Genomic DNA, 27,311 nt, shown 5'->3' on the forward strand with positions numbered 1-27,311 from the left:
TTAAAACTAAAACACCCATGTCCTCGTATACTATTATTATTCAGAAACTTTCAAACTCGTGTCCCTCCTGTTGCACCGTGTCTTTGTGATGTTGGTGCTCACAGCTGAAGCAGCTGCCACATGTGGTGTGATGTTGCCGGAGTCTTACCTCAAAATGTTTGGCCATTTTTTTCTAAATTCCAAAAGATATTTTTTCTAAATAGCTGACAAAATACAACAACAACAACTACGCCTTCATCCCAAAACAATTGGGGTCGGCGATATGAACCAAAAAAGAAAATCATTCTGGGTCTTCCACATGAATAGCTAGCAAAATGGTACGGGGAAAACATTACTTTTGGGCAACTTTTGCGGCGGCGGGTAAGCCATCGGAGTTTTACACTGTCAGGACAGCGACCGTAAGTTCCGCAGGCAGAGCCAACATGATTAGGTGGTCTATGATCCTGGGGTGGTTTCTCCGAGTAAAAAAAAATGAAATTGATGTTACTTATTGCTGCAAAATAACAACCATCATTGATATGATAAAACAAGTTTTTGCATTATTTTAATATGGTACTTAATTTTGTTTAAAGCTTAATTTATGATTTTACCTATTCTTTATACTTTTATATGTGCCAATATTTTCTTGAATAATTTCTTGAGAAAAAGCAAACTACTCAAAATACCACAAGATTTTCTCAAGAATTATTTGCAACTTAGTTTTGTATTCAACAAGTTGTTTTAGGCTCGTTACCAAGGACATATCCCGTGCATTCAGTAATTTATTTTGTTTTCCATTGAATGTTGGATTGGGAGCAATTTGATTGGAACTTGATCCAAATCCAATGCCTATTGTTTTGTATCTAATCTCTATGGTTCTAGACCACCTTCAGAATCAGACCCTAATATCCAACAAAAACTCTTGGATACAGATCATGAAATAGGACCTCTTCCAAAGCCTGTGATTTTATAACTTTCACAGGTTTTTTTGTAATTTTGAATCACATTTTAGAACTTTCACAGGGGCATTGTGAAAATGAAACCCTTGAATGTAATTCCATATGTGAATGAAGCTTCAAAGCTTGTGAAAATTTTACATAAGCCTAACCCTGTGAATAACTTTTACAAGCATTGGATGTTTAACTACGAATGTGACAAAGCAGTGTCATGAGACCTCATGTGATTCACATGACACGACACATTCTCACATGATATATTTTCACACAAGCCAAATTCAAGTCCTAAAAGCAAATATGAGAAAATTAACGCCGGAAAATGTGAATCACATACAAAATTTTCACAGCTAAATAGCCTATGATCAAAACAAACATGCCGGCAGTTGGATTCCTTGACCACTGTGTTTGATTGAAATCCAACATCCATTCTCTTGAAACATGAAACTTGTTTTATTTCTAGATTTGGTATGTTACCTATAAAAAAAATCTTGGTAGCACCTGAACCCAACTCGTTTGAGATGTGCAAATGGATTTGAGTCGGTCAGATCTCTGATCCAAATATTGCACATTATTCTTGGATATGGATATTACATAAGATCTTATTGTATACTGTATATATATAATTCTCTGATATGGATGTTAACATAAAATTTGAATGCACATTCGGGTCAGATTTGGACTTAAATTATCATTTTCTAACTTGGATTCAAACTCGGATCATTACTTTATTTGGGATCTGTTTTCTCAATCCTTTTTTTTTCTTTTGCTGGATACCTTCTTCAAATTAGATATTCTGATCCTTATTCAACTCTACTAAAGTGGATATAGTTCAGGCCCAGATTCCAACTTTCTAAGTAATGTACCATTTTTGGATTTGGATATCTCGTAATCCATCTATATCCGACCCATTTTTGAAAATTAAAAATTGTCATGTCACAATTTTTAGAATAAAGAACAAAAGCTTGACCTAATTGAAAATTTTCATTTTTTTCTTTTGCCCCATAATTTTTTTTTATGAGATGGGATCAGGTCAGTGTGTGCTACGTCAGAGCACCACTGGATGCCGTTGATCTCAAGATGAACGACATCCAAACCTGTACGAATAAGATAACCACCAGTTGGATGGTTTAAAATGAATCGCTTACAATGAGCCTTATTCACTGTTTGATGGGTACCGTTAATTTTTAAGATGAACGGCATCCAAGGTGCCTCTGACCTGATCCTCTCTCTTTTTTGACATGAAGAGGAAGACGTCACAGTGCACGTCACATTCAGAGAGAATGCGAAAGGTCGGATACGAGCCGGATGATTCGAGATCCGGGCTTTAATCCAAAATACATGAAACAGATCCGAATCCGATTGTGGATCCAAAGCGTTTTGGGGGATTCAAACGTAACGTCGACATAGAACGCTGATGCAAAGCTGATCCTAATACGGAAAAATAATCATATTCGGATCGCAATTTAATGTATCAGAGTAGGATAGGATATACAACCGACTCGATCCATTTCACCAAAGATGAAAGAAAGCATTCTTACATGTAAAAAATGCAAATGAATTGGATTCCCATTCGAATTTGAACATAAAAACTATTATAACATAATGATCCGAATTCCGAAAGGCGTCGTTCCTAACCTATTTTATCCAGAAACAGTGTGTCGAAATTCGGGTCGGATATTCTGCAAAACCCAACCCATTTTCACCACCACCACAGCCTCTCCTCCCTAACGCCGGTAACTGGCCACCGTCACCCCCACCTTCTCTCCCTCCCTCTCCTTCTGTCTGAGTCAACCGGTCCCCGGACGGCGTCTGTCAATCGAGAGAGAGACTTTTCCCTCTTTCTCTTATTCCTCGCAGCTCCTCGTCTGAACGCGTTCGTTCCTTGCTCACGAAGCTTCCAGCGACCCTCGCCCGCCTTCTGGAGAAGTAGATTTTTGTCTTTCTTTTCTACTTTTCTCCTTAGAATTTTCTTCTCGTTCTTCCTTCAATTTTCGACGCTAAATTTAAATATACACACTTTTTTACGGGATGATGGGGGCAGTTCGCTATAAACCTCTGGTTTTCTGCGAAGGATTTGTAGAAAAACAGTTCATTCTTATGATATGTTCTGAAATCGCGAAAAATCACCGGAAGAATAGCGGAATTCCGATGTCTTCCGGCCATTATCGTGGGCAAAAGCTTGGGTAAATTTGCGAGAATGGATCTCGGAAAGTGGAAGTTGAATTGCTCTTAGAAACACGAGCATCGGTGCGTAAGGCGATCCTTAATGAAACAAATTCACACATCGATTTGCAGAGAAGTCTGTTAGAGGAGGGGTTCCGATCGAGGCGTTGTCTTCGTGAGAGGGATCTGCGATCGGGAATTTTGTTTTTTTGGAGATAGCGAACGGTAGGGGGAAATCTTTGGGGGAGCTTCTCGGGGAAGAAGGAGACGACGAATCCTTTCGGGAAGAGCAGGGTGTTTGATAAGTAGAGTCCGGCCGGGATAGTTAGGGGGAAGATGACGATGCCGATGGACAAGGCGGGGGTGGAGAAAGCGCAGGTGCTGGCGATCGAATGCCTGAAAGGGAGCTCGAAGGCGGACGAATGGAACGGGGACATGTTGCAGACGGGGGACATCGTGGAGGAGCTGCGTATCGGGAGCTCGGCGTCGGCGAGGTCACCGTTCAAGAGCGGGCGCAGCGGGGTGCAGAAGCTGCTGCACACGGCCTACAAGCAGAACGAGACGTCCATCACGGTCCGGGTTCGCAGGGGCCGCGACGAGTTCGTGGAGCTGGAGGCATGCATCGTTCCCAACGACGAAGCCGGCCGCAAGCAGTACATGCTCCGCTCCATCGACGACCCCAACTACGCCGTCGGCTTCGTCGATCGCACCAACAGCGAGTGCTTCGAGATCCAAGGCAAGCCCCTTCCCCCTTCTCCTCCTCCAACCTTCTCTTTTGTTTTTTGCTTTTCATATACATACTTTTTTGAACTAATTTTCTCTAATAATTCTTATTCTGAAAATTTTTATGTTCTTTATATTCTTCAGTTAGTCATTCGTGCCCTTCACTCAGTTTATATATTTCCAAATCTTTTCCCTGTTCGTTTTCGATTGGCAGAAAGGGCATTAAGAATCTCTCATCTTCGTTGTAATTCCACGGGTTCATTAACAATCTACGTTTTTTTTTTTTTTTATTTACACAGAGAAATCGCACAGGATAATCGGCTCTCTGCCTCATCACTCTTTGGTCATTAAGAATCTACATATTTTTTTTTTTATATTTACACAGAGAAACCGCACAGGATAATCGGCTCACTGCCTCATCACTCTTTGGCTTGCGCAAGAAGTGACGCTCATGAGATCCTAACCTAGATTGTTTGCCTAGCGTCATCTACCTACGTCAAACCCTTTTGGGCAAATATCCACGAGTAAAATTAGGGTTTTCTTTTTTTTAATCAAAGGGAGCTCCGCTTGTCTGGTAGGAGCAGCTTCAAATCCCAATGGTATCATTGTATAACTGGTAGGGGTCTCCCAAACCTAGGGGTGGCAAAACCTGACCCAACCTGCCTCTTAGGCGGGTTCGGGTTGGGCTTAAGCCAACCCGTTTAATAAACGGGTTGACCCGCCTAACCCGTTTATTAAACGGGTCAGGTTCGGGTTTGGGGTATGCCAACCCGCCAACCCGTTTAATAAACGGGTTAGGCGGGCGGGTCAACCCGCTAACTCAACCCGCCAACCCATCCGCCAACCCGCCCGCCCACCAACCCGACCCGCCAACCCGCCTCTTAGGTGGGTTCAGGTTGGGCTTAAGCCAACCCGTTTAATAAACGGGTCGACCCGCCTAACCTGTTTATTAAACGGGTCGGGTTCAGGTTGGGGGTATGCCAACCTGCCAACCCGGCTGACCCATTTAATAAACGGGTTAGGCGGGCGGGTCAACCAGCCAACCCGCCCGCTACCCGCCAACTCGTTTTCCCTACCCAACCCATTTATTAAACGGGTTGGCGGGTCATGTCGGGTTACCCGTTTATTAAATGGGTCGGGTTAGTGTTTGCCACAGCCGACCGCCAACCCGACCAAATTGCGACCCCTACCACAACCCCAGCTTGCTTTTTTTTTTTTTTTTTTTTAAAAGGACTTTTTTTGTGCTTTACAAAGTTTGTACGTCTTGTCATCTAATTTTTGGGGATCGTGTTTGGATACTTGGAGTTCCACAGAAAGGGGATACCTCTACGCCACGACAGTCTCGGACTTTGGTTGTCTGTAGAAAGTCTGAGGATTTTGAAGGTTGCTATAGAAAGTGGCTTTTTCTAGTCAGACGTCATTGTTGAAACGGGAACTCGGGTTGTACCGACATCCAACCAAGATTGGTCAAATTTTTGGGACCTGATGCGTGCTTAGGCTTGGGGTTTGATATTTTGGGCAAGGGTAGACTCGATTAGGTTAAGTCAAGGTCAAGGGACTACCTCGGGTAAATAGAGTCGGGTTTTCTAACTGACTCGGAGAAAAATATCAGAACTCCTTAAAAAATCTCAAATTTTGAGAGATGATTCTAAACACTTTCAAGTAAGTCTTTACCAAATTTGAGGGTTAGAGAACTCAGATAGAGAGAGATACGATTTTAAGAAGTTGTGGATAAATTCAGTATTAAGCAGGACATACCTGAATTGATAAACACAGTTCTTAAGCTGAAAACTCTATAAATCCAAAGAATTTAGGGGGTTAAAACTAAACACCCTAAAAAACAATGAGTCCAAATTGCAAACTCAAATCCTTCACAGCTTGGGTTGAGTGAGTCCGCGAAATATGAAGAAATTATGGGTTCCGCAAAATTCAATTTTGGGGCTGAAGTGGGTTCAGTATGTTCTAACATAGGTTTGGGTCTAGAAAAGGGGTTTAGCTGACTTATTGGGTTTAGGCTAACTCGGGTGGGTCTACTACAAAGGCTGGGTCGGCTGGTTGAGGTCGGATGCACCAAGAGATCAACTTGAAAAAATGAAGACCATTGGGGACTCGATTTGACTATATCAGTTTGAATGGACCTTAACAGCAGCCTTGTCCACTTAGTGAGCTAAACCTATGAGGGATCAACACACCAAGATAAGAGATTGGGACGAGCCCTTGAGAGAGAAAGAGAGATGAGAGGGCCAAAGAGCAAGACATCCTTAGAGAAAATAGAGATGTGAGAAGAGAAAGCGATGAATTTCAAATTTTATTCTTTATTTTTCCATTGAAGCCAAAAGCAAAGCCTATATAAGCCAATGAAGGGCTCATTGAGCCTTACACAAGGTATAAAACATTCTACTTTATGTGGATGACATGATTATCATAGAAGGGATAAGTAGGAAGTTTGTCATATTAAAGAAGTCCTTAAGGCTAATTTTGATATGACTTATCTTGAATTTCTTTGCTATTTTTTGAGTATTAAAGTAGCTTATTCACCTCGCTTATCACATATTAAATATGCACTTAAGATAATAGAAAGATCGAAACTTACTGATGAAAAGCGAGTTAATACTCTAGAGGTTATCTATCTATGCAAAAATGAATAAAGATAATGGAGAACCTTTGAAAGATTCAACTCCACTTATAAGACAAATGATTGGAGCTCTAACTTATCTTTATATTACTCGACTTGACATTACACATGTTATTCATATGCTAGTCAATTTCAACATTCTCCTACTATAGCACACATGAGTGCATAATATGGATTATAAAATATATTAGAAATATTGTTAATCATGGTTTATTTTTATCATCCTCTTTCCCATTAAAAGTAATTGCATATTCATACTCTAATTGGGGAAGTCAAAATATTAAACTCAATCATATATCTAGATAAACCTTGAAATGATCGAGCTATTCTTTATTAAGCCCTTCTTGAACCATTTTATTTATGGAGTTTTGCATCTCAAAAATAGACAAACTCTTTGGCTTACCATCTTTCATCTTTAGGAGAGGTCTTGAAGCACTTTGCACAACCTTCTTTGAGCTCCAAAAATAAGAGGGGTGGTACCATTTGAGTAGGTTCCACTAAGCCTTCAAGTCCAAATTTAAAAAGGGGTGTCCCATGAGTGAGTCTCACTAAGCCTTCAAGCCCATATTTAGGAGGGGGGCCTTGTCAGCTCCATATCTTGGGTAATTGGGTTCAGATTCATATCTTCAAAAATTAGATTTGTATCATCCCTTCTTCTTTGAGAATTGACTAGTCCACTAGATAATAAACACTATAAACAACTTAAGGGCTTTGTACTTGTGCTCTAGAGTCTACTTCTCATCATAGTTGTAACACAGTTCCTGGCTGCACCTTTCTGCCATTTAGTTCTTGATAATGAATTTGGTTTGGACGAGAAAACCGAATTTGGTGTTTTCACCCTCTTCTTTGCTTGAGGTCTCTATTTTTGGTCTACCAAGGGGTCGACTATCCCTCTTTACATATATAATCTTTTTCATGGGCTCTTTCATAACTCAAGCATTTACAAAATACTTTTATGAGGTCTGAGGGCCATGAGCTCAACCCCAATTTTCTCTCATGATCCTCTCATGAATATGCCTACCAAATCGAGTTCAGACCAATCTTCGCACATAGTATTAAGGTTCTCAAATTTTGTTTGGTACTCTTGGATGAACTCTTTTTGCTTTAAATTTTCCATCTCTATGTTATGATCAACATAAGGAGAGAGTCTAAATCTTTTCAAGAGTTCTCTTTCGAACTCATGCCAAATGAGTGTCTCATGGTTTTGCTCAGTACCACCTTAGGGTTTCACCTTCGCGGTGAACCATGATGCATCCTAGCCTATTTTTGAAGGGGTATTGCTTGGTTGCCATAATTTTGTTTTGCTTTGTACATCCACTCATGAGATTTTTTTTCTCGCAAAGGTAGGGAAGGGTATCTTGATGGGTCATGAAAGAGAGATGCTAAATTAATGCATCTTAATATCAGCTCCACAGTCCTCTCGGTGCCATTCAAGGATGGATTCATGTGTGTCCTCCTCTTCATGATCGTCATGCTTCTCATGATAGTCATTACCTCCATTAGTGAATTGAAGATGTTGTTGGGCAGCTTGGACTATCATTTGGAGTTGCTGCAGTATGTTAGTGATGTTCTGAAAGCTGATTTTGAAACTGACCATACGAGTCTCAACACCGAGTTGGTATTGGTGTCCTTCATAAACTTGTTTAGGATTTTAGTGTTCATTTTTTGAGATTTGGTCTTGAGTTTTTCTTAGAAGGCATGAGGTTTCACTCTAATACCACTTTGATGCATGCCTGGGCCTAGGGTTTAGAATTTTGAATAGGAGGTAGGCTCGGTTAGGTCAAGAGGCTAACTTGGGTAAACAGTGTCAGTTTTTTTGACAAACTCAGGGAGAAAAATCAGAATTCTCAAACTGTGCTACATTTTTTTTTTTTTATTTTGAGGTAAGTTCTGACTAAAGTTGATGGTCAGAAGACTCAGATCTAGAAAGATACAATTTTAGGAAGTTGTGGGTAAAATCAGGAAAGATTGGATTTTTGATCCGATAGACCCAAATTGATAAATAGACTTTCCAAAGCTGGGAATTCTATAAATCTTGAATTTCGGGGGGTGGGGGTAAAACTAGACACCCTAAATAACATAAAATCCAAATTGCAGACTTAGATCCTTAACGATTTGGGTTGGGTGAGTCCGCGAAGTTTGACAAAATTTTAGATTCGTCAGAATTTAGTTTTGAGGATAAAGTGAGTTCAATAGGTTTTAACCTAGGTTTTGGTCAAGGAAAGGGGCTTGGTTGACTTATTGGGTTTAGACGGACTCAGGTAAGTTTAATATAAAGTTTGGGTCAGATGCACCAAGGGATCGACTCGAAGAAGTGAAGACTGCCAGGGACTTGTTTTGACCATGCCAATTTGAATGAACCTTTGTCCACTTAGTGAGCTGGACCCACAAGGGATCAACACACCATGATAAGAGAGAGAGATGAGCGTTTGAGAGAGAAAGAGATTAAAAAGGGATATAGAGAGAGTGGGATGTGAGATAGAGAAGAGAGAAGAGAGAAGAGAGAAGAGAGAAGAGAGAAGAGAGAGAGAGATCAATTTCAAATTCTATTTCTCATTTTTTCATTCAAGTAAGCCTATATAGGCCAAAGAGTGGCTCATTAAGCCTTACACAAGTTACAAAACAAATCTAAAAGTCAATCATATATCTAGATAAACCTTGCAATTAGGGTTATTCTTAGTTAAGCCCTTCTTGAACAAATCTATTTATAAAGTTGCATATAAGAAATATACCAACTCTTTGGTTTACCATCTTCCATCTTTAAGAGGGTTTTAAATTACCTTGCATGACCTACTTTTAGCTTCAAAAATAGTATGAGCGCCATTTGAGTCGGTCTCACTAAGCCTTCTAAGTCCAAATTTAGAAGGGGCCATTCCATGAGCGGGACCCATCAGCTCAAGCACTTGGGTAATTTGGTTCGGATCTGTATCTTCAAAAATTAAATTCATACCATCTATTGATTGGGTCTAGATGTTGGATCTTATCATGTCCATTCTTATTTGCGCCAAGTAGGTTGGATTTGGTCTTGGAGCAACCTGGATACCCACTAACCGACCTAGGAAGAGCATGGTGTTCTATATAACGTGCAATGGCATGTAACCCCATCTCTATGTAAACCATAATGACAGATACAATCGATATTTTGCAAATATCATATGTTCTTATCATGACATTTTTTTTAAAGGCAAACTGGGGTTAGGCAGACCCTACCAGTTATTATTCAATCGTACCAACGGGGTTTTGAACCTGCAACGCCCAAACACAAGGAGACGTGCACTGACAGCTCCTACCAACCAAGCCGTGCCCCCGTTCGTTTCATGGTGACAAATTTACCAAAACTAAATGATATACTGATAGTGACTAAACCGTGGCAGTTTCAATTTTTATTTTAAAAAATAACCTAATATTGTGGTTAAATTTGGCATTTTTGTTTTTATTTTCTTAGATCTGTACATTTTTTATTTGTTTATGCAATTTCTTAAATTTTATTAGATTTTATATATGTCGAGATTTTACAGATTTTTTTTTTCTGAAGAACGATTTTCAGTGTTGTTCCTTCTGACAAAATCCGGACAACGAGATTTGTGACACTTTTCCAGGCACCAGGAATACAAGAGTGGCGACAGCACTATGCAGGGCTCAGCTGAAGGACGGATACGTGTCGTATCCTTGGGAAAAGGTGATGAGAGAGTACCTGCCCATCCCAAACTCCAGCTGCTTCCTCTCTCTGCTCGTCCTCCCCAGCGCTCCACACCGCGCATCGGCTCAATACAACGATCTGGACGACACTCTTGCTAGGGCCAACGCGTGGCTCGTTGCTGCCCAGGCCTCCGGCGTACCCATCGTTTTCATGAACGTCCAGACTGAGCCGTTATTAACAAAGGTAATACATCGCCTGTGCCCGGTGACCGCGTCCATCAGCTTTGTGTTCTTTAGGTCAACCAAATCAACTTGTCCTCTCGGACCTGGGGTGCCATATTATTTGGCTTTGTCGAGGAACTATTTCTTTTTTCTTTTTGTTTTTTATTTGATTTTGAAGAACAATGGAGTGTTGATGCAAGGGAATGGTTGATTTTGCCTTCCATTGTTCTTCTTTCATCTTTGCAGACTTTTTCGTGATTCTGAGTTCTCATTAAGAGAGATGGAGGAAACCAAACTGTTTTGAGGAATTCCTTGGATTTCTATAGTTGGTGATTAGGGATGGCAGTGGAACGGGGGAAAACGGGGCCCTGCCCCGCCCATAGTGACAAACGTTTTTATCGGTAAAATCTAGTTTTTAAAAAAGTCGTGAGAAATTGAATTTTTTTCATAAAATCTTGCATTTTTTTCTGCAAAATCTTGGCAATAAAAAAATAAATTAAAAAATATAAAAAATATTTTTTATAAGAAATTATTTAAAAAAATTTATTCAAAAATAAAAATATACAATTTTTTCACGATAAATAGCTGTTTAAAACTTAAATATCACGGTATTTATGTTTTTTTTTCATAAATCTTGCGATATTTTAAAAATCTCACGAGAAATTTCGGTTTTAAACTTTCAAGAAATTTCTTGCGATATTATAGAGATTTTAGTAAATCTCACGATATTTGTTACACTAGCCCCGCTTCGTCTAGATGGAGGATATGAATGAAGGTTAAAATCAAAACTAGTGCGTGGATGGACTTACGCTTTTCTCCGCCAAGCTCCGTCCCCCGACCTTGTCACTGGTCCTTCTTTAGGGATGGCAATGGACCGAGGGAAAACAGAGCCACACCCTACCTTGCCTAGTTTGGACAGGGGATGGAGGACATGAAATGAAGATAGAGGCAAGTAGGGATGGCAGTGGATCGGGGGAAAGCGGGGCCCCGCCCCGCCTCGCCCCGTTTGGACCGGGGATGAAGGGTATGAAACGGGGACGAAGGTTAAAATCCATCCCCGTCCGGGGATGGACGTGCACTTTTCCCCGCCCCACCCCGTCCCTACCATGATCCCCGCCTCATCCACTTTTCTCCGCAATATCCCTGCCCCGCCTCATCCCCGTTTGAATCGGGGATGGAGGACATGAAACGGGGATGAAGGCGGGGATGGAGGATAAAATCCATTCCCTGCCGAGGATGGAGGCGGGGGTGGAGGATAAAATCTTGAGGCGGGGCGGGGGTGGAGACCTTGTCCCCCGCCCCGCCCCACCCCACCCCACCCCACCCCACTGCCATCCCTAGAGGCAGGGATGGAGGTTAAAATTAGAAAACCGTGCAGGGATGAAGGGCAGGATTTTGCTACAGCCCCCACCCCGCCCCTGTCTATGGCCATCCCTATTGGTCATCTTGTTTTGAGAATTCTTCATTTTTTTTTTCTTTTGAATTCGCCCCACTGCATTTGAATTGTGTATTGTTTTCAACATTTTTCTCATTGGTTTTACCCAACACCACTGCCACCCTCAGCTCCACCACCGCTGAATTCATGATTATCCAAGTTGTTCGCACTTATCATCAAATAACGGACATTTTGAAAGGCAAATGTACAGTCCAAACAAACATTAGACTTGATACAATTGTTAAGAAACAAATAGAACTAATGCTTTGTTCGGTCAACAAGCCATCAAACATACCCTAAACAACATGCTTTTTTACTGCAAGGCTGAATCATGTGCAATTACATTGCACATTTTTGTTGTACGGCTGCCCTTGAGCACCCTCCATCTTTTTCATTCACAGCCTGTTATCAACGACAGAAGGTGTGAGGTTGTTTCCCTTTAATGCGTCTCTCTCTCCTGCAGATTAGTGTTTTTTTTATATGAAACCTAAAATCCGTTTTACCAATAGAGAGTTAGAAACCTTTTCAAAGCATAACATGGGCCATTGGGGCAAGGGTAAAAAATCTCATAGGAAAAGAAAGTTTTGCTTATGAGAGTTTTTTATATGAGAACTTTTTCAAAAGAATTTTATTTTTTGTGTAGCCTGAAAAAATGAGAGAGAAGAGTTGGGTGGTGTCTTACGTTTTTTGTTCTTCATCCTTTTCTCTGCATCGTTTATTGCTTGCAGGAGGTGTGATGGTTAGTGGTGATAGTGAGATGGCAGGTGGTGGATAGTGGTTGGTGGTGAGATAAGTAGTGAGGAGTGTAGGAATAAATTTTTTTGATAGGAACATTCCTTCACTTTTTTCTATGAAAAAATGTTTCCTATCAAAAAGTGTAGAAAAACTTTCAGTGAAAAAGTATCTCGTTTAGAAGGGTCTCATTTTGCATCACTTTCTTATATCTTTTGCGCCGCCAGGTCTTCGTGTTGAGTGTGGCTTATTCGGGTTATCAACTTTAAAAAAAAAGTTAGAAACCTACCTGGTGTAAGTGGACAGGTGGTGTGTGTTTTTTCATCAAATTCTGCTGGTTCCGACAAAACGTGGATCTCCGTGGCAGATGGTTGTTTTGAATGGCACAAGATGGGATTGATTGTTCAGCTATGTACCCTTTTTGTGGCTTTCAGTCGTCCCCAAAGCCTTGAAATTTTGTTATCATATTCCCTTCGGTCAAAAAGAAAAAAAGCGAAAAAAGAAAGAAATCTTACCATGTATCATTATGTATCCTCAATTCTGCATAATTATATCGGTATGGTGGTTAGCGATTTAAAGTCGAGTTACGTTGGCAGATATCGGGGGACAGAGCTTCTTCAACAGTGAACGCGGGGTCTCTGACTGAGCTCTCGAATGTGGCCAACGCAGGGCTTTACGGGTTCGAAGATTACCATGGTGTAGACATCGGGGTGGTGAGATCTGTCCGTCTATGGTACGCGCCTGTTTCCGGTGAGTTCCCGGTGGAGCTTGAACTCAGAGATGGAGATGCCAGACTGGGCTTTGCCATCAGCCGCACAGAGGAGGTATGTTCACCCTTCTTCATTCTCATCGCGGATCCATAAATCCATTAGAGTAATTACTTTATCATCACGGTTAAAAGATGGTGAATTTTTCTTCTTTCTGTTCGTTTATTTATTTTTTATTTGATAAATTATATGTTCATTAGAGCACTTAAAAAAAAAACATTATTTAGATAAAGGAGAATCTTGCAATTTCTTTTAATCTACATCCTTCTTTGTTGGCAAACTTTGGCATAGAATATTCCAAGTGGTGAAGAATATCTTCTGCATGCATGAAAAAGCTTTTCTGTGTAATTTAATTAGAAAGGAAGCATGTGTTATGATCACAATCTCTGGAGTTAGCTTTACAATGACTTTATTGGCTGATCTGTTTTTACGTTCAGTTAGATGCTAACTTTTCTTTAGTCAAGAACTTTAGTTACCATATGCGTTATCTTGTCTCTTTTAACAGTATGGATCTTGACAATTGCTTTAATTTTTGGTGATGCTCATCTGGATACCGTTCCTCCCTTCCGATGGATTTGTTTTATCATCTATTATAGTTTATATTCGTTAATTCATTGACAGAAGATCCCGGTGCCTTTCAATTCATACTTCACCCCTTGGTCGTCATACTTCACTTCTTCATTGTAGTAGTGTAACTTGTTCATCCTTCCGTATGCTAGATATAGTAGGTTGTTATACCACAGGAGTTTAGGATACCAAGAAGTTTGCCTCTCTAAATTGGGTTGAAGCGATGAAGCAGAGTTTGTTGTTCTGAATGTATGCAACTTTTCCCAAATTATTTTTCGTCAAAAAGGGCTTTAGAATGAGCAAAAACATTGTTCCCGTCACTTCTTGCCCCTGCTTTATTTTGACATCTCTGTTTTAATAAAATATTGCTTCCTTCCTTTTCAGAAAAACAAAAATATGTTCAGTATCCAATTTGTCTGCTTCTAAGAAAATAGCTTATGCAATTATCAACTACAGAAGCAAACTCTATCACCAGTTCCTTGCTGAACTTATTTCCACATTTCTTATCATTCATGTGAGGATATACATCTATTTGTTTCAAATGAACTTGTATTGTAGTTCCAACCTTGCTTATAGCAACCTTCACATGACAGTACATCAGACTCTACACTAGCATTGCGTATCAGGTGGATGTACCTGCTGTTCAGTTTACATCCTGTTATCTAGCAGGTCTACCTGTTTGTCACTTGAAACGGGCAAATTTCTATGTTTCTGCATTGACTAGGTTTCATTCCCATGAGGGATTTTCTTCAATTGATCACGGAATTTCTGTACTCATCATTTTACATGATCTCTAATGATGTCTATCAACCATGCATTTTGCATGACTCATTATCATTGACCAAGAAGGCATCTGCAGTTGATAGAGTATGTAACTGGAACCGATTATGAATCACAGGGAGAAAACCAGCATCTACTATAAGTGTGACTTTAGAATAAGGGAAATCTAGCATAGATCAAACTGAAATCTCTCTTTTTTCTATGGACTTTAAGAATGTGGTGGTTCAATATGATGTAACATTTGCAATAGCTTCTGTCTACAAATTTCACAAAGTGTTGCATTGCCACGGCTAAGGCACAGATAGATTAATAGAATTTAAACCACCCTTCCAATATGTAACCTCCATGAGAATGTATTCTTCATTTCTTAATCACATTCTAGTGTTATCAGTGTGTGAGAACACTCTCCAGACTTAAATAGGTTTGGTTATGTGAACACCCTTCTCCAAAGCTTAAAAATGTGAAGTTAGCATGGACTATTGCTATCAATGCTTGATTGTGAGATACCATTACTGCCTTTATGATAGAAGGCTGTTTCTGCAGTCCATTCAGTAAGCATGGAAGGTATATATTTGATAAAGACGATAGATGTGGGGCATGACACAATAATACATGACATTTGGGAGTCCATGAAATACAAGTAAATTCTATGTTTTAGTGAAACATATGAGGTTACATAAGGCCCACACTTTAGCTAATAGCATTTGATATGAACGACAGGAAGTTGAATATGGGAATTTGAGGTGAATATTTCACTGGAGTTCATTTAGGAAAGGACGGCCAGATGAAACTAAAATGACCAAATACAGGACACTAGATAAATAATCTCCAAGTAATATGCTAGATCTTAACCTGGTTTCAACGATAGTGTGATGCCAAAGCCTCAACTAGTTCAGTGTTTGTTCAGCTTAGCTAGAGAACGTAATAACTATTGCAAAATGTTAATCAACCTTTCAAAGGAAAGTCACTGGCCGATATCTCCTTTGAAAAATTGCTTTGGAAAGGCCTTGCTATTTTGTGCTTGACATGGGATAAATCCTATATCATGTAGGTAAACATAGGTACACTCCGGGGTTCGAAGTATGACATGTGTGAAGGTATGACATGAGAAATTTCGAAAAGGATGAATATGGGGATACGTCTCCAGATATAAGCATATATATACAAACATATAAAAAATGCACTGTTATGTTATATTTTGCCAAATCCTCTACATATGTAGTTATAAACTATCAAGTATGAACTAAAAGTATAAAACGTCATGCACCATTATGCTACCTTTTACACAATCCTATACATATGAAGTTATATACTGTCAATTATGAACTAAAAAGTATAAAGCATGCCAAAGATCTATAGTTACTTAATAATTAATAACCAACAAATATATAATCAACATTGGACACTTGGTACCATCTACTGGCCATAAGCTCTCTAGATCATAAAATGTATAAAATGAGTTGGTTCAAGTTTAAGATCTATTTTAGCCGTACATAGAAGTTCTCAATACCACCCATGTTTACATTGTGTGTCATAGGTACAATGTGTCAATCTTTCCTTGATATTCATTGTGTGTCATAGGCACCCGGTGCCGCACCCGCACCCGCACCCGCACCCGCACCCGCACCCGCGTCGAGTCGTGTCGACGCGGGTGAGGCACCCTGCTAGCCGAATCCCTGTGGCATAGCCAACAACCTACTTGCTCAAACTATAACCCAAAGATCCAAATTAAAATTCTTATCGAGGCTTTGTCACATGGTACGGGTATTAATGCGGGTACAGGTACGGCTATGGAGGGCACGACAGGACAATTTCAAAAAATGCATGTATGGGAACACGACTATATATATATATATATATATATATATATATATATATATATATATATATATATATATATAAAGAGACAAAAAAAAGTTTCCTCTCTCTCTATAAAAAATAAAATAAAAGGGAAAGTGCCTTCCCATTTTTTGATCTCTCTCTCTCTTAGGCAGATTGGAAGAAAAATGAGGACGAGGTTTAAGAGAGTTTGCTCTCTCTATCTCTCTCTTCTTCCTTCTCCTCCTCTTCCGGTTCCTCTTTCATCTTCTTCTTCATTCTCTTCCTCTTCCTATTTCTTCCCTCTCCTCCTCTTCCTCTTTCGCCTTTTTCTTCCTTCTCCTCTTTTTTTTTCTTCCTCTTCTTCTTCTTCTTTTTCCTCCCTGTATCGACATAAAAAAAAAGGTTTGGGTTAGGATTGGACCCATGCTGCATCTGGTACCAGTGCCCGTGTCGAGACGTGTCGACATACAGCTGCCTGGTTGCCGTGTCTATGTGACATAGTATCTAGGCCACTTTAGTTCATATTCAAACCCAAACCAAATACACAACTCAGTTATCAACTAAACAAACCACAGGCTTAGCCATTGTAACCCATAACAACCCACAAGTCACAGGATCAATTGCTGCCAAGGTCCAAAGCAAGCAAAAAGTTGATATACTGGGCTCAAATTCACATGAGGCATGTGAAGATGTGAGAGTGCAAGCTAAGGCCCATTGAGCTTATTTGTGATGCCTCCTGCCTTTGAAAAGGCTTAAGATCTATTAGAGAGTATGCTGAAGATTTTCATAACTTTCAACTACATGGTTGGATTCAAAAGACTTTTGATGAGCACATCGCTAGGTATATTTTTGGACTTCATCCCCACATATCTATATTTGATGAATTGAATTATGCCACTGTAACGTATTTGGAGCAAGCAATTCAAATTGCATTTGATCTTGAAGAGAAAATTGAAACAAAAACATATTGTTCGTTTACCTATCCCTGTCATATTTCTAAGTTATCTAAACCCTAATAGATAAAATTCAACTGAAATACATTCAAAATGAGCCTCCTTTAGGACCTATCTAAGACCTTAAAAACCTAGATCCAACTAATATAGATTTAGGTTATAGATCTTCTTAATGAGCCCAAATCTATTTTTGTTGTTTTATTCCCCACAACCCATCTTAGAATCCGTTACCCAATCCCCACATAAACCAAATTTAGACCTGAACCGAAACCAATTAGTCCCAATCCAAAGTGAATCCTCAAACCATATCTTGTATTTGGATCCAAAAGCCCTCCATATCCCATTTGCTTAACCCAAACCTAGTCAAAACTTTGGATTTGCTTACGGACCATCAAAACAGCTTATATATGACAGAATGATCGATCCGACCATCAACAACATCTTATATAGGACAGAATGATTGATGTTCCTGTGCAAGAGATCTAATCCATCTTCATGATAACTTAAGACCAGTTCATACCTATGCTAGATCCATTTGATCAGTTTGATCCAAATTAACAGAGGCCTAGAAGAAGACTATTGTTGGTTTGAAGAGAGTATCCTTGGATTCTTCACGCTCTTTATATTCGATCATATTCTACAACTTCTGCTTGAGGATCATGGAAAAGTTCGTTGTGTATTGTGCATTGTGCACCCACAACCCACAAGGTGAAGTAGATTTGGAAAAAGCACAAGCATGGACCAACATTTTGTCTTTTGAGGGAATGGCCATGAAGCTCTGAATATATCTTGGAAATATGAGCACTCCCAAAATAAATGGAAGTTTTTTTCTGCATGGGAGGTGCAAAGAATACAACGGCTAGCCAAGTGAAGGCCCCATCTGCTCATGTTTGAATGGGTCTGCACCTTGTCATGCGAAAGGATCCAAGTAAAGACTTGTGCACGAGGTGTAGGCCCACAACCCCACAATAGGGTCATCCGGGAACATGGGGATTCCAGGCCTAGTTAAGGAAAAATAACAAGAGGAAATGGTGAATACCACCCATGAGGAACTCTTATCATCAATCACAGTATCCCACCACCATTTGCAAATGAAGGCAATGTTTTTAAGGCCCAACTGCTGAACGCCTAGTCCTCCCCCTTGCTTGGGAGAAGTAACAGTTTCCCACCCAACCAAGGACATGTTCTGATTTGGGAGAAACCCGCTCCATAAGAATCGCCTAGTGATCTTGTTAATTTGTAGTTCCACTTTCTTGTGAATGGTAAAAACATACATGAAATGACATGAATTGGAGTGAAGGACATACTTGATTTCGTTACCCTACCGGCTAAGGATACGTATTGGAGTATTGTAAAGCTTTGGTCATGAAGAGTAACCGGGTTGATGAATCCAATACTGACCGCTTGCCAGAAAAGAGCTACAAGCCCTTCTGCAAAGATATCGATCAACAAGGGGAACAATGGATAGCCCTGGCGGAGACCACAATGCATTTTGAAGTTGATGGAATGCAAGTTGGCTCACCAGGCATTACGGAGGAATCAGTTAAGCTGGTGTGATTTGTTTCTATCATTATTGAATTTCCTTTTTTTATCGATATCCTTCCTTTCCATTGTTATTTTTGTGGTTATCCCTTTCCTGCCTGGATGTTATTCTGCTATATATACGTGAGGCATGTAACCTGTAAATGACATTCAATAAAATCTCAAGGGAGTGCGTGTTTGCCTGGCCGTGGAAGTAGGATCATATGATCCGAACCACGTTAAATTTGTGACTCTTTGTTTTTTATTTCACATTTCATCATGGTATCAGAGCAGGAAGTGTATTGATCGTGTGTTTCGGGTTTCTAATTTCTGGCACTCCTCATGGCAAACAATGATCGATAGATCCAAAGTGGTGGCAGCACCACTGACGCACCTAGCAGAAGTAATGTCGAAAAAGTTTTGATTCATGAGCAGGTAACTCCAAATCTTAAGATCACATCTATCTTGCTAAATGGCTCGAATTATTTATCGTGGGCCAAGTCTGTTATACTTTATCTCAGTGGGAAATATAAACTAGGATTCATCACTGGGAAGAGTTTACATCCTGAGGAAGCCAGCCCTGAACTTGAGGAATGGAAAAGCTCCAATGATTTGGTGATGTCATGGTTATTAAACTCTATGGAGACCTCTATTGTCGAAGGTTTTTTATTCCTAAATACATCCCAAGAAATTTGGGACGCTGCCCGTAACCTATATAGTGAAATGAATGAGATAGCCCAGATGTATCAACTTACTCAAAGCATACATGAATACAAGAAAAATGGTATGTCCTTTGGTGTATATCTCATCAAGTTAAAAAGTATGTGGGACAAGCTTGACTCTCTAACAAGCCCTTACCGTGACTTTGTGGATCTTAAAAAATTGAAAGAACATGAGAAAACTTTTCAGGTTCTTGCTGGTCTAGGACCAGATTATGAGCACCTTCGTAGCCAAATTCTTATGGCCTCAGAGTTTCCATCTTTATCTAATGTTTGTTTGATGATAATGAAAGAAGAATCTTGTAGAAAAGTGATGAACAGGAAACTGGAATCCCAGCATCAGGAGGACCAAAGTGAAAAAGTGGTTTTCAATGCTTTCACCACCCATCATAAATATGAAAACTATAACAAGAAAAGAAAAAGACCCCTGTGTACCTATTGTAAAAAAGGTCATGTGAAGGAAAGATGTTGAAAAATTCATGGGAAGCCAGGGAGTAGTGAGAGAGATAAGGAGCCAGCAAAAGCTCAAGTTGCTTGTGTTGAAGAAAAATCACAAGAAATCACGTTGGCTACTATTGCCGACATGATCAGGAATCTTGGCAAGCAAAGTTCTGAACCCGCCATCGCTGCCTCGACCGTTACAACAGGTAAAAGTTCAGGTATGGTCTCATCCTCATTTCATATTACTCTTAATGTATGGATTGTGGATTCGGGAGCTTCAGAACATATGTCATGCAACAAGGTTAAAAAGGTAGAAGACATTCATAATCCAAGAATGATCACAATAGCCAACGGATCTGGAATATCCGTTAAGAGGATATGTGAAACCAAATTTTTTGGAAAAAGTTTTAAAACCCTCTACATGCCAGACCTTGTGTCAAATCTCCTATCCGTGTCAAGGTTGACTTAGGATCTTAATTGCAATGTCGTTTTTACTCTGTGTGATATATTCTTCCAGGACAGGGCGACGAATCTGAAGATTGGTGAGGGAAAAATAGAGCATGGGCTATATGTGATAGATCAACAAAAATCGGCAGCTATGATGACGTTCTCCAGGGATGGTCAACTATGGCATCTGCGGTTGGGTCATCCATCTAGGTCTCTGTCAGCCCTAATGCCTAATGTTACTATTGATCAAAGTATGTGTGATGTATGCCAATACTCTAAAATGTCTCGTCCATCATTTGGTTTGTCTGAAAGTGTGGCTAATAAACCGTTTGATTTAGTGCATGCTGATGTGTGGGGGCCTGCACCTATAGAGTCATATAATGGATTCAAGTTTTATTTGTCGATTATTGATGATTTTTCAAAGACAACTTGGCTATATCTACTGAAAATCAAAGACCAAGTTTTTGAAAAATTTGAGATCTTTTACAATATGATTAGAACACAATATGATACCCGCATCAAATGCTGCGTACAGATAACGAGACTGAATTTAAAAATAGATTCTTTGATAATTTTGAAAACAATAATGGAATGGAACATCAGTATACTTGCATAAAACTCCTCAGCAAAATGGCGTTGCTGAAAGAAAAAATCGTCATCTTCTTGAAATCACCAGATCTCTGCTTTTCCAAGCTCATATGCCAAAATCGTTTTGGAGCAAAGCCGTTATGACCACTTGTTATCTCATAAATCGGCTACCTAGTAGCCGGTTGAACGGGAAATCTCCCCTTCAAATTCTTAGGGGGCACAAAATTGGTGTTGAACATCTTAGAATATTTGGATGTATTGTCTTTGTTATGATTGACAAGACTGAACATGATAAGCTTAGCCCTAAAGCTCGCAAATGTGTGTTTATTGGATATGCAACGGACAAAAAGGGTTATAGGTGCTATAGTCCGGAAGAAAAGAAACTATATATTTCAAGAGATGTCAAATTTGATGAATTTACTCCTTCAAAAATTCTGCTGAGGAAAATGCTAGACAGGGGGGATAGTTCTTCCAAACGTGAATTATTATGATGATCTGGTCATCATGACTGAAATTCATCAAAATAGCAAACACTCATAAACTGATTCTCAGTCTCCATCTGGCAATCATCCCTTAGTGCCTGATGAAAGTGAAATTGAGTAGAACAATGTTGAACTAAGGAGGTCTCAACGTACTAGTCATACACCAAAATACTTGAATGACTATGTTACGTATAAAGTTGTTACTCATCCTATAGAAAAACAAATATCATATAAAAATATTTCATGTGAATATCATGCTTTTCTGAGTGTTCTGCAGCAGGAACCATCTATATATGAAGAAGCAAAAAAGAGTTTGGTCTGGCGTAAGGCAATAGAAGAAGAACTCGAAGCGCTACACAAGAACCATACTTGGGATTTAACTACTCTCCCAAAGGAAAAAAAAGTGTAGGGTGTCAATGGATATTCAAGATAAAATATAATCACGATGGGACAATAGAAAGGCACAAAGCAAGGCTTGTGGCCAAAGGCTACATGCAAACTCAGGGTCTAGACTACGAAGAGACATTTGCTCCCGTAGCAAAAATGAACACGGTTCAGGTATTACTTTCGGTTGCATGTAATTTCAATTGGCCATTATTTCAAATGGATGTAAAGATGTGTTTTTACAGGGAGAATTGCAAGAAGAAGTCTATATGAAGATACCACAGGGCCATCCCCAAGAGCGGTCAAATCTCATTTGCAGATTGAGAAAATCCATTTACGAGTTAAAACAATCTCCATGAGCATGTCACTTCAAGTTAAGTAAGGCGCTAGAAGAGAATAAATTTGTCAGATGCAAGGCAGACAATTCATTGTTTATTCGTAGGGATGGAAACCATTTGGCTCTCATTCACATATATGTTGATGACCTGATAATCACAGAAAACAATTCTAGCCACGTTCAAATGACTAAGGAAATGCTTCAAAAAGAATTTGACATTAAAGACCAGGGCAAACTGAGATATTTCCTAGGGATTGAGTTTGCCTATTCAAAAAAGGGAATTCTTATGTCCCAGAGAAAATATACTCTAGACTTGCTAAAGGAAACAGGGAAGATAGGCAGCCGTCCTAGGGATACTCCTCTTGAAAGCAATTTCAGAAACCAAAGTGAAGGTGATGAGCCCATCTCTGATATTACCCAGTATCAACGACTTGTAGGAAAACTTATTTATTTAACTGTGACCAGACCAAACATCACTCACGCAGTTAGTCTAGTCAGTCAGAATATGCACAGTCCCTACAAATCTCACTTAAATATGGTGGATCGGATTTTGAGATACTTGAAAAAATCTCCGAGTCAGGGTTTGTGGTACAAAAGGAACAATCATATGGAAATCAGAGGTTATTCAGATGCAGACTGGGTAGGCAGTATAGATCGCAGATCCACTACGGGATGTTGTGTGTATATAGGAGATAATCTTGTTTCTTGGAGGAGTAAAAGGCAAAAGGTAGTTTCAAGATCCAGTGCTGAAGCAGAATATCGGGCCATGGCCGCTACAACTAGCGAGATTATATGGATAAAAACACTACTGACTGAAATGGGACTTATATTGCTGCAAATCAAGTTGCCATTCATATTGCTGCAAATCCTGTGTTTCATGATAGAACGAAACACATAGAGATAGATTGCCATTTTGTAAGAGAAAAAGTCCAAAATGGAGAAATTCAAACTCCATATACTCAGAGTTCAAACCAATTGGTAGACGGGTTAACCAAAAGTTTGACTAAACAACAACTTTCTATTGCTCTTAGCAAGTGGGGCTGCTACGATGTATACGCCCCACTTGAGGGGGAGTGATGGAATGCAAGCTGGCTCACCAGGCATCATGGAGGAATCAGTTAAGCTGGTGTGATTTGTTTCTATCACTATCGAATTTCCTTTTTTTATCAATATCCTTCCTTTCCATTGTTATTTTTGTGGTTATCCTTTTCCTGCCTCGATGTTATTCTGCTATATATACGTGAGGCTTGTAACCTGTAAATGGCATTCAATAAAATTTCAAGGGAGTGCGTGTTTGCCTGGCCGTGGAAGTAGGATCATATGATCCGAACCACGTTAAATTTGTGACTCTTTGTTTTTTATTTCACATTTCATCAGAAGTACTTCCCAATAGACCCATTCACTTGGATTGCAAGTGAAGCATTAGAGATCCAACTCTTCAACCATCCATTGTTGCACCCCATATTCTTCATGGTGTCTAACACAAATTTGTGGGAGATAGAGTCGAAAGCCTTTGAAAAATCAACTTTGAGCATGAAGCTAGGATTTTTAGAGTGTGAGATGCTATGTAAAATCTCACTACATTCTTGCAACCGTCTACCCGGAATGAAGGCCTTTTGGGTGACGCCAACAATTTTGTGAATCACCTGTTTAAGACGTGAGGTGAGGACTTTTGCTAAAATCCTTTTGTGAACAAGAACCAGTAGAGTTTTAGTTTTGTTGAGTGCTTTTAGAAAGCTCCTATTTAAGAAGAGTTCGCTAACAAATTCAGCAAGTTTTGTGACTGCAACATCCCAAAAGTGTTTAAAGAAATCCTGTGTAAAACCATCATCACCAAGCGCTTTCATATGAGAGAGTTCCCAAACGGGGAGGGTCAAACCATTTCTGAAAATGTTGAGTGATATTGTGGAGAATATCATTATAAAGAAAAATGGTGCCATCAATATGAACTGCCTGTATGTGATTAATCCTGAACCGATCTGATGCAAGCTTGATGAAAAATTGTCCCTTTGTAAGAATAAATAAAAAACATAACCCAAGAAGAAGAGAATGAGGAAGAGAGGAGCTGCAGCCAAAATGTGTCCCTTTGAGGCATCTCCTCTTTTGTGTGTGTGTGTGTGTTAACAAGAATACCCTTGGTAAAGATACAATAATACAAAAGGCAATGATATTTATGCCCTTATATACAGTTTGGTTATCCTTAACACGGACCTTATAGAAGTACCCATGTTACATAAGATAAATCAGACAAAACAGGTGAAACTTTTGGAAATCTATTTTCTTTTTTATCATAAAATGCCTAGATATGATGCTGGAGGCATTATGTTTGATTTTTGCAGTTGGAATGAAAATTGTCATGCCATGATCTCATGTGATTGACCTCCTGTTTAGCTTGATTCCTGCTAAAGCCTATTTTCATGTGTAGACAAGTGCTGCTGAATTTAGATGAACTGAAAGCCAACACACACCGGTAGTGATTTGACCCACTTGGACTAAAATACGTCACTGCTATGTTGTGCTATACTGGTTAATGCTGCACATCATTGTATGCAACTTAGATAATAAGGCCATGATACATCGATACTTTATTGAATTCCTTAATTTGTTTTATGTGCACCAGGGTTTCATCTACATATCTTCAGTAATTGATAGCGATGGAGACCACCAGTCAGCATCACAGAGAGCAGGACTTAACGCATTGTATAGAGCAGCAACAAAAGCATCAAAACTCCTCATAGTTTCAAGGGTCGCCAATGAGCGGATTCTCCCGTGGATGGTTTCCTCATCTGGTGCAATTCGGTGCTTTGATACAGTCTCTCTCAGCCAGAAACTCTCGTTGCACCGGCACGCTATCAAGCCGATCCTTATTCATCTCTTCCTTTGGGACCGAGCCTGCACCAGTCGTGCGGGTGTGACTGCTAAACGACCACCATCACCATCACCACCACCACTACCGTCAGCAGCACCACCACAGTCAACATTCCCGCCTGAGCTCCGGCCATCGTCTACTCATTTTGATGCCAGGTTAGCTGAGGAACAGAGAGGCATGAGACTAAGCAGAGATACAGCTGGGGAGTTCTCATTCAGGCTAGAAGACATATCCTTGCCTGTCAACAACTGGGTTTGATGGTCCCCTCCTTTTTCTCTTGGTACCATGGCATGTTACCAAAGTCTACGTGAGTCTCAGTCAAGGACATGAAAGAGCTTTGACTTTAATATAATAAAAAAATGACAAAGATGCCCTAACGATGCATCAATGTCTCCTTGGTACTAGGCTGGGCATCGGCATGTTTTTGTCACAGAAAAAATCCAAGGGGCAATACTGGATTTTCATCAACATGACCTTGACTAAGAATTTCACGAATACTTTGGTAATTTCCCCCCTCTTTTTTTTGTACATAGGGCTGACTGTTATACATGTCTGTTTCTAAACAATGGACTTGGTGAACCACAATGCTCAAAAAAGATGGATTTTAGCAGCTCACTAGCATGGTGAAATATTGCTTTTTTTTTGCTCATTTATTATGTTGCTTATCAATCTCTTTTTTTTGGATTTTTTTGCAAATGGTGACGTAGCCAATTTGCAAAATAATCTCTGCCTTATGCCATTTTGTAAATCGGTCCTAGCCTTTCTCACCAGCTGTTAGGACCATGGTTAACTACTCACTAAAATGCCTTCTTTACATTTTACAAATTGGTTCTATCAGCGCTGATTTGCAAAATGTCATAAAGAAGGGAGCATTTTGCGCATAACTTTGCAAATATTATACTAAATTCACATATATGAGATGAACTTTGTGGGATATAGTGTGAACTTATTATGATCTTCTAGGAGATCCACAAATATATGGGGATTTGGACAAATAATATGTTGTGAATTTTCATGTTCACACTAAAAAAAGTCTGCAAATTAGGTAGTAACTTCACAAATCATGTCATTGCAAACATACTCTTTACATGAGGATTTCTTAAGAGATTTATGGATTTTCTTATACCTCGTAAATATTAGAGATGAATACAATGTGATTTTTTTTTCTTTATGAATTTTCGTACGAGCTTTAAATGTGATTTTTTTTCATTTTTATAAAAACCGATTGTCGTACCCAAGGCCATTTTTGCATAAACTAGGTTTTTTTGTAGTTCCCAACAAGTAGTTCCCAATGTGCTTTATCTCGAGAATAATTTTTGGCAAATCATAGGTGGTGATTCATTAGTGACATTTTATCGATGGAAAATCATCGACGGCAATTTTTTCTAGCAAGTATGTCTTTATCGGCTGAACCTGTTACTTTTTTTAAACGATGACTTGAATCAATTGTGTTTTTGAAACATTAGCATGAGTTAGTTATGTTGTAGAAGAATTGCATGGTTTTCGAGTTATCTTTGCATTTTTTATTTTTTCTTTAATTAAATCATTTGTGTGTTAGTGTTCGTGTGATTACATGTTGTGCATCTTGTATTATAAACATGATTAGAGAATACCTTTTGTTCTTTTTGGTTGTTTCCTTAATGATTCAAGTTTCTTTTAATATACTATTATGTTTGTTTTTTGCAATATTTTTTTAAAAACTTATACCCGTTTGTTTATCTATATTCCCCATGTTGTTATTGTAGAAAATTTTGAATTAGTTTAATATGGCGATTGAGAATATTGACTTGAAGGGGGGCCACACCCACAACATCCAATGGTGTTGAAACATGTCATAAAATGCAAATGCATACTAGGTGATAGTTCATATTATGAAGCATGAAGTAGGCTTGACACATGGGTAGAGATGGGGTTTGTTCTATGGCCAAAAGCTTGGGTATCTAAAAATTTTCATAGAAAATGCAACATCAAAAAATTGAGGCCTAGACTTCTAGGTTCAAACTCGCAACTACGAACACCTTTAATACAGGCTAAATAACAGCTAACACTTGAAGTGTGACCCAGATTGAAGAACGAATGCAAAAAATATGTTAACGAGTTTGTGGTCGCATTCATGTCTACTATCTCAGAAACATCTAAAGAAAGGGAGAG

At 39.4% G+C, this 27,311-nt stretch overlaps 1 protein-coding gene across 2 annotated transcripts; it reads left to right on the plus strand.

Annotated features, from left to right (window-relative positions):
* The first annotated feature begins 2,672 nt into the window (after positions 1-2,672).
* LOC149815860 (uncharacterized) lies at positions 2,673-25,775 on the plus strand. 2 transcript variants are annotated; one of them, XM_089989203.1, is made up of 4 exons: positions 2,673-3,834; positions 10,056-10,339; positions 13,081-13,308; positions 24,912-25,775. In XM_089989203.1, the coding sequence occupies exons 1-4, from the start codon at positions 3,435-3,437 to the stop codon at positions 25,416-25,418; spliced, it is 1,419 nt and encodes a 472-aa protein (XP_089845329.1). In that variant the 5' UTR covers positions 2,673-3,434; the 3' UTR covers positions 25,419-25,775. The 2 variants fall into 2 exon arrangements, with proteins under 2 accessions (XP_089845329.1, XP_089845328.1); XM_089989202.1 differs by lacking the exon at positions 10,056-10,339 and having other exon boundaries at positions 13,154-13,308.
* Positions 25,776-27,311: the final 1,536 nt, after the last annotated feature.

This window comes from Nuphar pumila, chromosome 15, assembly GCF_984573655.1.
Source record: "Nuphar pumila chromosome 15, dmNupPumi1.hap1.1, whole genome shotgun sequence".
Taxonomy (NCBI): Eukaryota; Viridiplantae; Streptophyta; class Magnoliopsida; order Nymphaeales; family Nymphaeaceae; genus Nuphar; species Nuphar pumila.